The 16,156-nt window shown below is 32.0% G+C and overlaps 1 protein-coding gene across 9 annotated transcripts; it reads left to right on the forward strand.

Moving 5' to 3' along the window:
- Positions 1 to 3,031: 3,031 nt before the first annotated feature.
- Positions 3,032 to 15,812, forward strand: LOC145323966 (methyltransferase-like 26). Of its 9 annotated transcripts, none has more exons than XR_013881153.1 (10): positions 3,032 to 3,681; positions 4,809 to 4,911; positions 5,510 to 5,613; positions 7,905 to 7,961; positions 9,996 to 10,093; positions 10,522 to 10,596; positions 11,786 to 11,844; positions 13,492 to 13,590; positions 14,170 to 14,970; positions 15,234 to 15,812. XR_013881153.1 is itself a non-coding variant. In XM_080166581.1 (10 exons), the coding sequence occupies exons 1-9, from the start codon at positions 3,631 to 3,633 to the stop codon at positions 14,265 to 14,267; spliced, it is 744 nt and encodes a 247-aa protein (XP_080022707.1). In that variant the 5' UTR covers positions 3,032 to 3,630; the 3' UTR covers positions 14,268 to 14,312; positions 14,425 to 15,812. The 9 variants fall into 9 exon arrangements, 8 of the variants coding, with proteins under 8 accessions (XP_080022707.1, XP_080022708.1, XP_080022709.1 ...); XM_080166581.1 differs by having other exon boundaries at positions 14,170 to 14,312; positions 14,425 to 15,812; XM_080166582.1 differs by having other exon boundaries at positions 14,170 to 14,312; positions 14,432 to 15,812.
- Positions 15,813 to 16,156: the final 344 nt, after the last annotated feature.

A 16,156-nucleotide genomic window follows, 5' to 3' on the forward strand; every position in this document is an offset into this window, starting at 1 on the left:
ACAGACTGGCCAGAGTGTACGTTTTGTACGTTTTGTACGTTACGCATCGTATCTGTGTACGTTCTGGACGTTATTTTGATATGTGTACGTAACGTATTTTGAAATTTGTATTTTTGTACGTTTTACGTTTTTTTTTAAATAATAAGAATCAAATATTAGCAGAAAAGTAATTTGTATGTTTTGTACGAAAATTTTTGCAATAAACAATAGGTGTATTATATCAAATAAATTCAATATTATCTTCAATTTTCATAGAACAAAATATGTAGGTAAATTATGCATATATGTTATTAGAACTTACAGTTTAAATTTATGGATTTGAAATATATGTCCTATAGATTTAGTTTAAACTATTAAACAGAAAGAGATATGCAGTTGACTAAATTCAAGTTTAAATGCATTTCATGCAACTACCCCTTTAATAGATTTTACGATAATTTTTTTCAAATTCTTTATATACTTGGGTAAATTTTCCGAGATATCATATGGTGCTCAGTTTAGGAGTAAGAAGTCTTATTTTTTGGTATCTTCAGTTTTTAAAGAATAAGAATCAAATATAAGTATAAGAGAATTTGTATATTTATTTGTATTTGTACAAAAAGTATTACAAAAATAGTATATTATCTATAATACAAAGTAGAATGATGTCTGTCCGTCTGCTTGTCCGTCTGTATATCAGAAGCTTAATATCTCAGTAACTACTGAACCTATTGGGCTCTACTCTTCATGGAATATACCTAATAGTCCTGTGATGTTTTTTTGCTATTTTTTTGGGGGGAGGGACACTTAAAGCTTTTTACTTTCTACTAGGATTAGAGGCTTCGCCCCTAGCCTCTAGAGGCTTCGTCCCCTCTTTTATAGAATCGTTTGTTGGAAATTTGTCCAAAAAAATATAAAAAAAGATTGTGATTATTTTTTTCATTTAGGCTTCGCCCCAGGGTGTGGTGGGGGTTCCCCCACCCCGCTGATTTGCATTAGTTTACAAAAATAAATTGAGGGGTGGTTGATTTTTTTTGGGGGGTGGGTTTCCCACACTCTAAGAAAATAGCCTAATACTACCACAGGACCAGTAGATATATTCCCTGAAGATTACAACCCTATCTGTTCAGCGGTTACCAAGATCTTAAGCTTTAGACAGACAGGCATTGATTTACTTTGTATTAAAGACTAGTATTTTCTGAGATCTTTAGCAATAGACAAAATAACCCTATATCCTATTATATGTTTATCCTATAAATCCTTTTTTTCTGTAACGAAGAATCTCGCTAACTGCTGAACCTACATGATCTTTGTGAGGTTGTAGGCTATTTTCTCTGTCCTTCCATATCCCTTCAAGAACCTGTATTCAAAATGATAGAAAAATAGTCTAAAACCATCTCGGTAACTGTGTGAATTAGTTATGAAAAACTTAAGCATCAGACAAAAAACTTCCTACTTTATTTAATAGAATATACTTAGTACGTAATAACAGGATGTATGTCTCTCTGTCAGTTTATTTGTACCGAAGGTTCTCGCTAACCGCTAAACCGATATGGTTCTCCTTTACAGGGTAGCTTCTCATAGGTCCTGGGAGAGGGTACAACCACCTTCCCAAGAGAAATTAATCTTAGAAAAAAATCACCACCCTTCCCCTATTTTTTCTTTCTTTTTAAAATTGAAATCAGAAATGGGGTTGGTCTACTCCCCCCTCCCTCACTAAAAAATTTATTAGCGAAGCTACTCTATAATCACTTTGTCAGTCCGTTATGCTATCGGAGAAAAGTGAATTTCTTGGCTCCTGTTTTTTATTGAATAAGTTCACATTCTACATATTTTAATTGAGATTTGCCTTTTGGTTAGGGTGCTAGATCTATTCCTAGATTTTCTTTTTTTCATGGTTTTCTCGACTTCTATTTAAGATAGACGGCTGAAATTTTTAGGGAATAAATAAATTCACATTCTACATATTTTCAAATAGTTTCTTTAAGGTTTGTCTTTTTGTTGCAGTGCTAGATCGATTCCTAGATGTATAGGTTTTTGTGATTTTCTCTACTCATATTCCTGATAGACGGTTGTAATTTTCAGGGATTGTATTAGTTTTCATTCTTAATACTTCCACTAAATTTCATTGAGATTTGCTTATTGGTTGGGGGGCTGAATTTATTCCTAGATTTTCACGTTATTATATATTTTTAAAAGGTTTTGTGATTTATTTAAATAAGTTAAATGCTTATTTTTTACGACACTACCCTATAGTTTATATAGTTCCCAGATTTCCATCCATAACTTTTGAGCTTCGCTACTTATGGATGTTGTCATGCTTGTTTCTTACTTTTTATTTTTAAATAAAAAAAATGGATTTTTGAATTCAACTCCCCCCCCCCCCCTAATCAAGTTCCTCTAGAGGCCTCTAAGGGCGTAGTCGCTGGTCCTTATAATAGGATATACCTTGTACATAATAACAGGATGTCTGTTTGTTTGAACCAAAGAATCTCGCTAACCACGGAACTGATATGGTTCTCCTTAACAGGATAGCCTCTCATAGGTTTTTGGAAGTTTTATAACTATTTTGGGGAAGAGTATCACCATCCACCCTCCTAAGAGAAATTGACTTCAGAAAAAAAACTACCTCCTCCCCCCAAAAATGAATTTTAATTGCTCACTGATTTTAAGTAAATTTTTTTCCAGATGTCTATAAATAACTTTTGAGCTTTGCTACTTATGTATGTTGTCATCCATGTTTTTTTTATTGAATTCAACTCTCCCCTCCTCAAGTGCCCCTAGAGGCCTTTAGGAGCGTAGACGCCAGTTCTTTTAAATAGAGTAATAGGATATCTTGTGTCTGTCAGTTCGCTATGGTTCTCCTTTACAGGTAGCTGCTAGTAGACTTAAATGTATTGATAATAGGTTACTAGGAAATTATTTAACTTATTTTTATTAGGAATGTACGTTTTTTGTACGTTTTTTACTTTTTTTTATGTACGTAACGTATTTTTTTTGTGTACGTTATGTACGTTTTTTATTTTCAAAATTGGCTGGCCAGTCTGCAACTACGAAATTTTAACTACGGCAGCATTATAAAAAAGCTTAAAAAATTTATACAACAAATGAAAGCACAAAAATTGTATCATTTTAAGAAGAAATGAAGAATATTATATTTGTACTTTTGTATGTTTTGTTATTTTTATACTCAAATATTTTTTTATCCAAAAATGCATCAAATTATTAATATTTTAATATAGCTGCGCCTTTTAATGAAAATGTAATTAATTCCAGGGAAAAAGGGGACATTGGACTGTTTATCACACTGGTCTCTAAAGTTTTATAATAACATTTTCTTATCTGTTGGCATAACAACTTTGAGGACTTTTAAATTTGATTGTTTGATTATTTAAGTTGGTTTCAACCATTTCATTGTAATCTATAGAAGGGGTTATTTTGTGTATTGTCATTGGGGATGTACATCAAATAATCGGCCATTGTCTTATCCCTTTAGATCCCTGGTAGTTAATTCCTTTTATGTAATCATCGCTTTAATTTTTTTGCGTATTATTTTCAGAGGATCACTTTTTGCACACGTGGAGGTTGCACAACCTTTCACCGCAGCTGACTGATTCAGAGCAGTTTTTTTGCGCATTTTTTGCTCTCCTAATGGGATTAAGAAAAATCATAGCAGAAGCCTACACTATGATCACTCAAAAGGTATTATGATATTATACATTTTAGAGCTTCAATTTTGTCATTACGTCATGTAAATCATCTTATACCAACAACGAAATTAATTCGAATAAAAATCAAGAATCTATTCGCTTGTTGGCTATACTTTATTCCTGCATTGATATGGATATAGAATATACGTGGATATTGTGAGAGATTCTTGCATTCCTGATAGAATGTTTCTCTCAGCTGGCTAACAACGATTTCCCCCACCCACTTATGAATTTCTCTTGACCATGGAGGAACGTATTAACCAATAACTGATTCTGATAATAAAATTCACTTTTGACAATATCAACATCTTCTATATCCATTGGATTAATACGTCATAGAATTAGAAATAGGACAATGAAAAATTCGCTACGTATGTATGTTAATGGAAAGTGTACAAAAACAAATATTTCCATGAGTAGCGGAGCAATAACAAGATGACAATAGTTTAAATAGTTCCTTCTTGTCAAGAAGGGAGTAAATATTGGGCTGTTTATTACAATAGTCTCCAAAGTCTTATAATAACTCTTTTTACCAACTGACTTAATAACCTTATTTAAAATTTATATTAAATTTTGATTAGTTAGTTCATTTAGTTGAGTATCCAAATCATTTGGGATGAACATCAATATATCGGCCATTGTCTTATCCCTTAAGATCCCCGCGTTCTTGTATTGTTAATTCGTGTTCTAAGATAGATTGCATTTTTGTAAATATATTAATGAATTGACGAATTCCTTAGAAAACAAATTTTTGAAGTAATTTTGTTTCATAGTATTTATTTCCTTCCTTAAATAAACAAAGAAAGGGATAATTGGACCTTAATTTTTGACTTGAAATTGAATTTAATAGTTACTTCTCGCATCGTATTATAAACGGCTTTCCGAGGATATAAAATGTACAATTATAAGATTAAAACCAGTTTTTTTAGACCCGAGATGCCTAAGGCATGGGCTATAAAAAAACTGGTTTTAATCTTATGATTGTACATTATTATATTCGTAGAAAACTGGTTATAATACGGTGCTAGACATAGTTTTTTTTTCGTATGGATGAGAACCGGTTCCTATCCACCGGATTCTAATGAATACGAAAAATGATTTTATTTTTTTCTTGTTTAGCGGGTACCGCCGGCAGCTGACAGAAACAAGTCTTTCATCTACAAAATATTGAAAAAGTTGTTGCCAAATGAGAAGAATTTACTCGCCTTAGAAATAGCATCAGGTAGAAAAATATTTCTTTTTCAAAGCAGACATGAACGTTTTAACATGTTTTAATTATTTGAACAATCATTTAATGATTAATCATAGGAAAGGGGAAGTGCTTCTTTTAATCCTAAAATATCAAAGAGCTCAGTAAAAAAACTGAGTTACTGAAATTTCAAAACTCCGTGAAAACCGTTATTTGCCGCCGATTTTTGGCATTTTTTACCAAATTTTTAATTATATCTGAAGACGTATGATGTTTTTCACTGACTATGTTAACTGTTAATTTCTTTTTAAATTGTCAGCTAAGTATTTTATTCACTTATAGAAATATTATATTACTAAGAACAACTTAAGTAATATATTTAGTTTACTCCTACCTTACTGACTTACTGTTTGTTTCTTTGTTATCTTTGAAAACTTTTAAAATACTTACGACACTTACATATCTGCAACGTTATGCTGTAGTTTATTAGTTATTTATCACATCTAATTATTTAATTATTCGTAAAAAAAAACTGTGCGATGCGACACATGATTTTTCAGTATGGCTGAGAATCGGTTATAATTTAGCGGATATTAATCGGTTTCGAAGCCACACTGGAAAATAATTGTAGGAAGTGGACTGCATGTTGGCTACCTGGCGAACAAATTTCCCAACATTACCTGGACACCAAGTGATATTGACCAGGAACAATGGCCTAGTTTGCTGGCATATAAGGTAGAGACACTTCAATTTTGGTTAACCAATAGTAGGGCTTATAATTTGTCACGTGACAAAAAATCAGCCAATAGGGGGGAATTCATTTTGTCACATGACCCAAAAAATAAGCCAATAGGAGGGCTTTATGGTAAACTGGTTGCCCAGTGATATTGACCAGGAACAGTGGCCTAAACCCCGAACCACTTCATTATGCAATCTACATTTTCCTGGATATTTTGTCTACGGTAGTCCATAAGTGTACAGCTTTACAGTACATTGTTTCTATTTGTTAAAGCAACACATATGATAAAAGAAAAAGATTCTTTTTAAAGTAAAATGCTTATATTTCAATCAAAATCTATATTTTTTTTATTTTTTACCGATCCACGTCATTATGCAAATCAAAAGAAAATCAATGAGAAAACGTTTGTTTTGCCCTTTTCTCCACTTTTAAAAAATGATTCTGATAAAATAACAATTTTTTAAGGGATTTATGCATTAATTATAATGAAAAACAGTTTCAGGTAGATTTTAATGATTTTTCTAAATAAGAAATAATTGAAAAAAAGAAATTCTATCCCTATCACTTTAGAGGACAGCTGCTGACCCCCAGTCTTATGGATGAAGCTAAATACATGTTAAAGATAAAAATTACCCTGAAAAGTATACAAAAATGTTTTTTGATGTGTTAAAAAAATCCATTTTAAAATCTTGATTTTGAGGATGATGGCCTTTAAGATGCTCTTACTGTTGGTGAAGGTGAGCTAAATGTTATCTAAGTACATGACCATTACAACAACTTGTCTATTAACCTATGTACCATTTTTTGTAGTCATAGCAGCCTCCAGTGGAGCCTCTCGACATGAAATATAACCATTATCTAAAAACTACATTATTTACTTTATGAATTTTAGTGATTAAAATTGCAATTTTTTTCTTTTTTAATATTGCTTGGCTGGAGGCTGCTATGACTACAAAAATTGGACCATAGTTCAATATATAAGTTATCTTTAAGGGCATGCACTTTGATAACATTTAGCTCACCATCACCACCAGTAAGAGCATCTTAAAGGCCATCATCCTCAAAATCAAGATTTTAAAATGGATTATTGTAACACATCAAAAAACATTTTTGTATACTTTTCAGGCAAATTTTTATTTTTTACATGTATTTAGCTTCATCCATAAGACTGGGGGGTCGGCAGCTGTCCTCTAAAGTGATAGGGATAGAATTTCTTTTTTTCCATTATTTCTTATTTAGAAAAATCATTAAAATCTACCTGAAACTGTTTTTCATTATAATTAATGCATAAATCCCTTAAAAAATTGTTATTTTATCAGAATTAATTTTTAAAAGTGGAGAAAAGGGCAAAACAAACGTTTTCTCATTGATTTTCTTTTGATTTGCATAATGAAGTGGATCAGTAAAAAATAAAAAAATATAGATTTTGATTGAAATATAAGCATTTTACTTTAAACAGAATCTTTTTCTTTTATCATACGTGTTGCTTTAACAAATAGAAACAATGTACTATAAAGCTGTACACTTATGGTCTACCGTAGACAAAATATCCAGGAAAATGTAGATTGCATAATGAAGTGGTTCGGGGTTTAGTTTGCTGGCATATAAGGTAGATACCTTGTATAAAATTAACAGGATGTATGTCATTGATTGTCTGTGTACCGACTGTGTTTCTCCATTACAATGAAATATGAAGATTCTCATGGGTCCTGGGAAGGATTATAACTATTTTGGGGGAGGGTACCTCCACCCTATTGATCAGGAACAGTGGCATAGTTTGCTGGCATATAAGGTACACAACTCAATTTGGCCTCCTGGGGTACTCGAAGAAAGTGTGGAGGAAAGTCGCCCCCTCCCAAAAAAAAAAAAATTTCAATTTTAGTTATAAAAAAGGAAAACAAATTCTATGGGCGATTTTTCCCTTGGAAGGTTGGTTGTTTGGTTCAGCAGATAGAGAGTTCTTTCGGTACATACAGACAGACACGCACACTCAGAAAGAAGCCCTGTTACTTCTATATAATGTTATTAATTTTTCTAAATGAAACTAAATTAAAAGTGAGATAGGTGCTCTATAAATAAAGCAGAAAGGTTTTTGTCTGAAACTTAAGATTTCGATAACTACAGAATTGAATGAGTTCTCCCCTTAACAGAAGCCTCAAATAGGTCCCGGGATGGCTTTAGGCTATTTTATTTCTAGATTAAAGCATTTTGGTTTTGTTTATACATATAATATGTACATTTAAAGATAAGTTCACAAACAACGGACAATTCATTAAATTATTTTCAGGCTGATCACAAGAACATTAACGACCCTGTGAACATTGATGTCAGCACTTTTTACAAGGTTCATACACATAATGTTCAGAGAGAGAAAGGGGACAATAGGCTGTTTATAACACTAGTCTCTTAAGTTTTATGATAACGTTGTCTTTATCGTTGGCTTAACAACTTTGGGGACTTACGTAAATTTTGATTGGTTGGATCATTAGGTTGAGTGTTCAAACCTTTCAATCACTAATTTTAATCTACAGAAGGTGTAATCATTGTGTATCATCATTGGGGATGTACATAAATTTAACAGCCATCGTCTTATCCCTTAATATGCCTGCATAATATTACATATTTGAATGGTCATGTGTTGCACCTGTTTATGGGCCAAGGCATTCCCCTTACTCTTACTTACTATTGATATCACGCACCTGACATAGCAGCTGTAGATACAATTTTTAACTTCTTTACTAAGACGCGGTGTTGTACAGATTCGAACCCGACACCTCCCCGACAGCAAGCCCTAATAACTTTTCCGTTAGTAATCACATAGATATGATTTTTAACTTCTTCAATATACTTATATATTCAATATAGCTTTGTGATATTAAAACTAAAAATGGAAGGCACAGTAGTTTTTACGCAGTTGATATGTTTATAATATTTTTATGTTTACAAGTCTTTTTACGCCTTTAAAATAATAGAAAGTACCAAAAGTACAAAATATATTGAGGTCAGATTCAAAAGAAAATCATTTTATTCTATTATAATTTCTTTAAACTGGTATCTATGTAAGAACTAAAAGTACTTTATTTAAGACTAGCGGCTGCGCCCCTAGCATCTAGGGGCTCTGTATTTCAAAAGCTATGAAATGGCAAAATGGTCTAAAACCATCCCAAGACATAAATCCGGAAATAAAATTGCCTAAATCCATCCTGGGACATATTTGAAGATTTCTTGAAAAGGAGAACTAAATCGGTTCAGCGGTTAGTGAGATCCTTCGTTACAGAGAAAAAAAGCGTATTACTTTATATAATAGGAAGGAAGGGGACATAAGATAGTAAGTATTACTATTGGGAAGGGAGGGAGCATTGGGCTGTTTATTACAGTAGTCCCCAAAGTTTTATAATAACGTTCTCTTATTCGTTGGCTTAACAACTTTGCGGACTTTTATTGTATTTTTATTGGTCACTTCATTAAGTTTAGTGTCCAAACGTTTCAACCACTAATTGTACAGAAGGGTAAATATTTTGAATATTAACATTTGGAATGTACATCAATTTATCGGCCAATGTCTTATCCCTGGGACATAAGACAAGTTAATGTTTGTTCTATTCGTTGACTTATATTATTTATATTGATTGGATGGTACTAAGAAACTTTGTTAGTCTTTGTTTGGAAACTTTGAATCCATTAATTTATCATTCATTGGTTCCAAATTTTTTACCTACTGAAATTTTTTTTGTTTTTATCTTTAAATATGTATAATTATGAGTATAAAACGTTATCCTCTTTAAAAAAATATTTTGCATTTAACTTTTATGCCAGTGAAAATAACAAAATAGATAAATAAGTAACTTTTGCAGCAGTTTTAGTAAAATAAGCCGAAGAAAAAAAAACATTTTGTCTAAATTACAAAATAGTTTTATTATTATGATTTATGATTCCAATTTTATTTTGTAGAAAATTTTATTTTTATTCTATTTATAAAATAGATCATATAGGTAATGTCTTTTAACTATGAAATCATCGCATATTTTAAAAGTATTTTAATTACAACATACAAGATTAAAAAAGAATTGGATAAATCAATAGGTAGGAAATTATCATATAGCAACTTTAAAGAATTAATGTCTAGTAAGCCATAGTTCCAAGGGCTGTTTATTACACTAGTCCCCAAATTTTTATAACGACGTTTTCTTATTCGTTAGCTTCACAACTTTGGGGACTTTTATTGAATTTTGATTGGTTGGTTTAATAAGTTGAATGTTTCAACCACTAATCTACAGAAGGTTCAATTTCGTGTTTCATTCGGGATGCACATTAATTTATCGGCAATTGTATTATCCCTTTAGATCCCTGTATACATATTATGTGTAAATCTAAACAGGATTGGGAGGTTAAATTTGAGCCCGGGTCATTCCATCTTATTTTGAACATTAACATGATCCACATCACCCCATGGCAAACTACACAAGGGCTTTTCAGGTAAATAAATTTCCAGTATCGCTTTGAAATTGATTAATATCCGGTGATTTGAACCGGTTCTCAGTCATATTGAAAAAAATATGTATAGCATCGTATTATGTCCAGTCCTGTTTTCTACGAATATAAAAATGTACTATCATAAGATTAAATCCAGTTTTTTTTACCCTGCTATTGGTTAATTTTCAAAGACCAAACTGAAAGTCTGCACAGGGTCCTCAGGGTGTGGAGGAGTTATTTAACCCCTTCCCCCTCTATTGTTTTACTCTAATATTTGTATTTTCCTGAAGGGCCGCTGGAGCTCTTCTACACAAGAATGGAATGCATTTTTGTTGTATTATATAAAAGATTGTATTGTTGGGAAAATGGCCGGATATCCGGCCCAACCTTAGTGTGTAAACCCCCTTGAGATTATTTCTATTTTCCTGAAGGGCCGCTGGAGCTCTTCTACACAAGAATGGAATGCTGGTCACCATAGGACCTTACAATCATCATCATCACCTAATGTTAGATTTAAAACATCTTTTGTCAATATCTCTTAAAGTGCCTTGTCTAGCACAGACCCACCTCTGATATTTTTGTTATAATTTAAAAATTAGGGGGGGGGGGTCTTAGTATTTTTGTTTGTTTTTTACTTGTTTATTGGGTTCTGGGTTGCTGGGGAATTAACTATCCCCCCGGGCCCACCCCCTTCCGATTGATTTAAATTTATTTTTAGGACCTTACCTAAAGTTAGATTTAAAACATCTTTTGTCAATATCTCTCAAAATGCCTTGTCTAGCACAGACCCCCCTCTGATATTTTTGTTATAAAATAAAAATAAGGGGGGAGGGGTTAAGTTTTTTTGTTTGTTTTTTACTTGTTTATTGGGTTCTGTGTTGCTGGGGAATTAACTATCCCCCCGGGCCCACCCCCCCCCCCCCCCTTCCGATCAATTTAAATTTATTTTTAGGACCTTACCCAAAGTTAGATTTAAAACATCTTTTGTCAATATCCCTCAAAGTGCATTGTCGAGCATCGAATTATCCCTCCTTTGTCCCTTTTTTTGTTATGTATTAAAAATAATGTGGGGGGGTCTAAGTATTTTTGTTTGTTTTTTACTTGTTTATTGGGTTCTGGGTTGCTGGGGAATTAACTATCCCCCCGGGCCCAACCCCCACCCCCTTCCGATTAGTTTCAATTTATTTTTAGGACCTTACCTAAAGTTAGATTTAAAACATCTTTTGTCAATATCCCTCAAAGTGCATTGTCGAGCATCGAATTATCCCTCCTCTCTCCCTTTTTTTGTTATGAATTAAAAATAATGTTTGGGGGTCTAAGTATTTTTGTTTGTTTATTGGAGAACGCCGTTTGTTTATTACTTTTTTTATTTAATACTTATTTATTAGGCACTGGGTATTGTTTTTTTTTAATATTGGCGTAAATCTTGTTTTGTACTGTAACTAAAGGAAAGTGGATAAGAAGGGGGATAAAAGAAGAGACTGGGTTGTGCGGAAATTTAAAATTTCTCGTTAGAACCCGTGTCCCTTGTTCACTGGGAAAACTAACAATTGGATCGGACAAATGAAAATGGTACAAAATATATAAATATCTAATATCACATCCCCCCTAAGTTTAATTTATCTTACTATGAATCACCATGTTTTGTTCTTATTTATTCGTTATGATTTATGTTTTTAATAAATTTTTTTAAAGGAATGGAGGAGCGCTGCTTCACAAAGATGGCATTCTTGTCACTTATGGACCTTACTCTAAGGAAAATCATTTTAGAAACATTCTTAATATTTTTATTAGTTCATATATTATATGTCAAACAGGATTGACAAACTCCGGAGGGGACAATGAACCTAACCTAATCTGATAAAGGGAGAGGTCATTTTCTAGTAAATCCCGTAAAGGTGTGTGTTATAAGGCCTTAAAATAGTAGTAGAACGATAAGGTGCTCTATATATTTGTATTTCCTATTGAATAGAACAATAGGGAAATAATTTTTTTTTTTTTTTTTGATAACCGTACCTGGAATATCTGAAATTTCTATCAAACGCTTTGTTTGGCTCAAACTGACACAAATAAAAAAAAATATAATTATAATAAATCAACCTGTAAAGAATGACTTCTTCCTTTGTTTAATGGTATAGATTGTTCTTAACCTTTACCTTGTACCTATAGAAAACATTATTATTATAATTATATTTTTTTTAAATTTTTGTCAGTTTGAGCCAAACAAAGCGTTTGATAGAAATTTCGTATTTTTTTTAGATAATCCAGGTACGGTTATCAAAAAAAAAAAAAAAATTTCCCTATTGTTCTATTCAATAGGGAATACATATATCTAGAGCACCTTATCGTTCTACTACTATTTTTAGGCCTTATAACACACACCTTTACGGGATTTACTAGAAAATGACCTCTCCCTTTTTTAATGCCTAAATTTCTATATTCACATCTTAATCTAACCCAAACTGTATAGAAATACTTAATATTTTAGACACTGCTGCGTTTGTCCACTTGGATGTTTGTCACTTCTGCATTTATCCTGGAATCTATATTAGTGCAGATATTTCATAGCTATGTTTGCCAATCGGCTATTAAAGATAAATTTTCTGATCTAACAAGAAAGCATAATTTATTATTTTATAGCATATTTTTACATTTTTTCGGGAAGGGGGGGGGGGTAGGTTATTCTTTTTCTTATAGAGATCTTTATTTATGAATTTATAGGATTAATTTTAGCGTTTACTAATACGCCATATAAGTTACTTTTTTTATAAATTAACGCTTAACAGTCGGGCTCCTTTCTGCACCTATCGGTCGGGGGGGGGGGGGGGCGTTCAACGCCCCCCCCCCTCTCCTATTATCTCAGTTCCTATTAGAGCTAGAGGGCTAATTTTTTTTGTGCAAGTCCCCTGATTCATAATGAATTTCCGACCTTAAGTAAGTCATAGTCAATTTTTGCTTCTTTCACCTTTTTATTTAACAACCTTTGTTTTTAGGTCCTTTTTTACTTATTTCAAACGGCTGTAATTTTCTTATTTTTGAAGCTAAAAGAACAATTTATTTACAGAAAATGTTTATCTTTGTTCCAACTCTCAGTTATGTGTCATACCCATACCTAAAAGTCACGCAGAAAATGAGAAAGAATAAACCGGAGGGGAGCCCCCCCCCCCCCCCCCCCGACCGTTAAGGGTTAAACAAAACTAAAATGAAAAATTGTAACAGAACCAGCAACTAACGCCCGACTCGAATGTTGAATTTAACTAGAAACATACAGACAGACAAGCATCCTGTTACTGAATTATAAGATACTTGTAACAAGAAAGTTTATTGGATAATTTTACCTTGCCGTTTAATTAATATGCCTTCTAATTTTAATAAACAAATCTAAAATGAAAAATTACTATAGAACCAGCAACTAACTCCCGACTCTAATGTAGAGTTTAACAAAAGGCTGCAGGCTGAGAACCCTGCCTGGGGCATCAGAGATATTAACGACCTGTCAGGTAAACTTTTTCTAGTATGGCTTCGAAACCGATTAATATCCGCTGCATTAGAGCCGGTTCTCAGCCATATTAAAAAATCATGTATAGCATTGTGTTATAGACAATTTTCCACGAATATTAAAATAAAATTCATAAAATTAATTCCAGTTTTGTTGGCTCGGGCCTTCGGACTCTCGGATCTAACAAAACTGGTTTTAATATTAAAATTTCATTTTAATATCCGCGGAAAACTGTCTATAATACGTTGCCTGGGGCATCCGAGATATTAACGACTTGTCAGGTAAACTTCCTTAGTAGATCATGTCAGGTAGGGAGGGGACAATGGGCTGTTTATTACACTTGTCACCAAAGACTTAAAATAATGTTTCCTTATTCGTAGGCTCAGCTATTACCCTTTGCTGAATTTTTATTAATTTGTTCAATAAGTTGAGTGTCCAAACGATTCAACCAAAATTGTAGTCTTCAGAAGAAGTAAATTTGTGTATTATATCATCATTGGGGATGTACATATCGGCCATTGTCTTATCCCAAAGATCACTTACTAAATTACCTGTGGACATAATATTTTCCTAATTCTAGATGAATCACGGGAGTATGGTCTGTATTTAGCTGAGGAATATGAGCTGCCTGCAAACAATAAGATCCTAATTTTTAGAAGAAACAACTGCCTCGGATAAATTTGATGGTTCTTATTGCATCGTATTATAGACAGCTTTTCGCAGATACTAAAATAAAAAAGATTAGAAGAAGGTTTGTTATCCCAAAGGGCTGGAGGCCTGGGCTAACAAAACTTGTATTAATTTTATGATTTTTATTTTAAAATCCATGGGAAACTGTCTACAATACGATACGATACACAGTTTTTAGTATGTCTTAGAACCGGTTCTAATCCAGCGGGTATTAATCGGTTTAAAGCCATAAATATTGTAATCCTTTTCCAAATACAAAACAAATGTATAACTTTTTATATTAATATTATGTAAAAAAAGTTTATCTTTAAATGTAAAATATAATTATGTGTAGTAATATTTTTTCCTAATTTTTTTTTTTAATCTAGTTGCTTTTTATAAAAAAGGAAAAAAATAACCTGGCTTAAAACTTTCAACTATTAAGCTTATCTTGTAATATTGCTCGGTATTTCATCCTAATGAAATCACCAGGAACTTTACCTTATTTATTATTAAATAGAAAAATAGCTTTGAATAATTTAAAGTACATTTTTCTCTTCTATGTTTAATATTAAATAACAAATTTTAAATTAACTTAAATTTTTATTTTTAATATTTTACAGTTTTAAAACCCCAATTTATGATAAACCCTTTGTATTTATTATCTATACAGCCTTTATTTTTTATTTACTCAATAGTTTGTTTTACAGGGGTGTGTATTCTGCATATGATCCCCGGCTGAAGGGGGGGGGGATGAAAAAAAATAAGTGTACTCAAAACATCAGATGATACTTAAATTAGCAACAACCAAAAAAATGGACCAATAATATGGGGAAATATTTAAAAAATCAGCAAAAAGCTACTTGTCCTCTAATCTACAGACACAAAAATCCAATAAATGTTTTTTTGCAGCAGGGAAAAAATAAATCTTGTGCAGAATATAATTATACACCCCTGTTGTTTTATTTTAACTAGTATCTAGTCCTTGAAAAGTATTGGTATCCATTTATGAATAATAGTTATTTATCGTATCATATTAAAGACAGCTTTCCGCGTATATTAAAATGAAAAATTATGAAATTAAAATCAGTTTTGTTAACAGCGAGGGGGGCCCAATGCCCGTGCTAACAAAACTGGTATATATCTTATGATTTTTATTTTAATATTAGTGGAAAATTGCCTGTACTACGATGGATAACATAATTTTTCAGTATGGCTGAGAACCAGTTCTAATCCAGCGGATATTAATCGGCTTAAAGCCAAATTGAAAGAAATGTTATCATTTATAAGAAATATTATCACTTTTACGTATTTTATATTGTTATTTTAATCTTTTAAGTCATGTAATATTGTTGTATTTTCCTTGCTGTAGAATGTTTTTTTTTCATAAAATACACAAATATTAATTATTTCAATCGCCTTTTCCTATTGCATGTTTAAATCACAAATCTTATTTAACCCATAAAATATTATGAATTATTTGATATTAATATAAATGTACAATTTATGTAATTTTAAAATAATGTTTTTGTTATATTTTGTATAAAATATATATGCTTAAAATATGTTGTGTTTTCTTTTCATTTATAAATCTTTCTTTCTCAAATCACTCGAAAGAAAATTTCATAATGAAATGGATCATTAAAATGAACGAGGATGACAACATCCATAAAAGCCTAAAATCTAAACCAAACGGAAAAGAGAACTGTTTATCTCGTATTCATTCGAATCCGGTGGATAAGAACCGGTTCTCATCCATACAAAAAAATTATGTCTAGCACCGAATTATGTCCAGCTTTCTACGAATATAAAAATGTACAATCATAAGATTAAAACAAGTTTTTTAGCCCCGAGGTGCCGAAGGCACCGGCTAAAAAATTGTACATTCTATATCCGCG

The sequence above is a fragment of the Acartia tonsa genome, chromosome 7 (genome assembly GCF_053477335.1).
Source record: "Acartia tonsa isolate MP-2025a chromosome 7, ASM5347733v1, whole genome shotgun sequence".
Taxonomy (NCBI): domain Eukaryota; kingdom Metazoa; phylum Arthropoda; class Copepoda; order Calanoida; family Acartiidae; genus Acartia; species Acartia tonsa.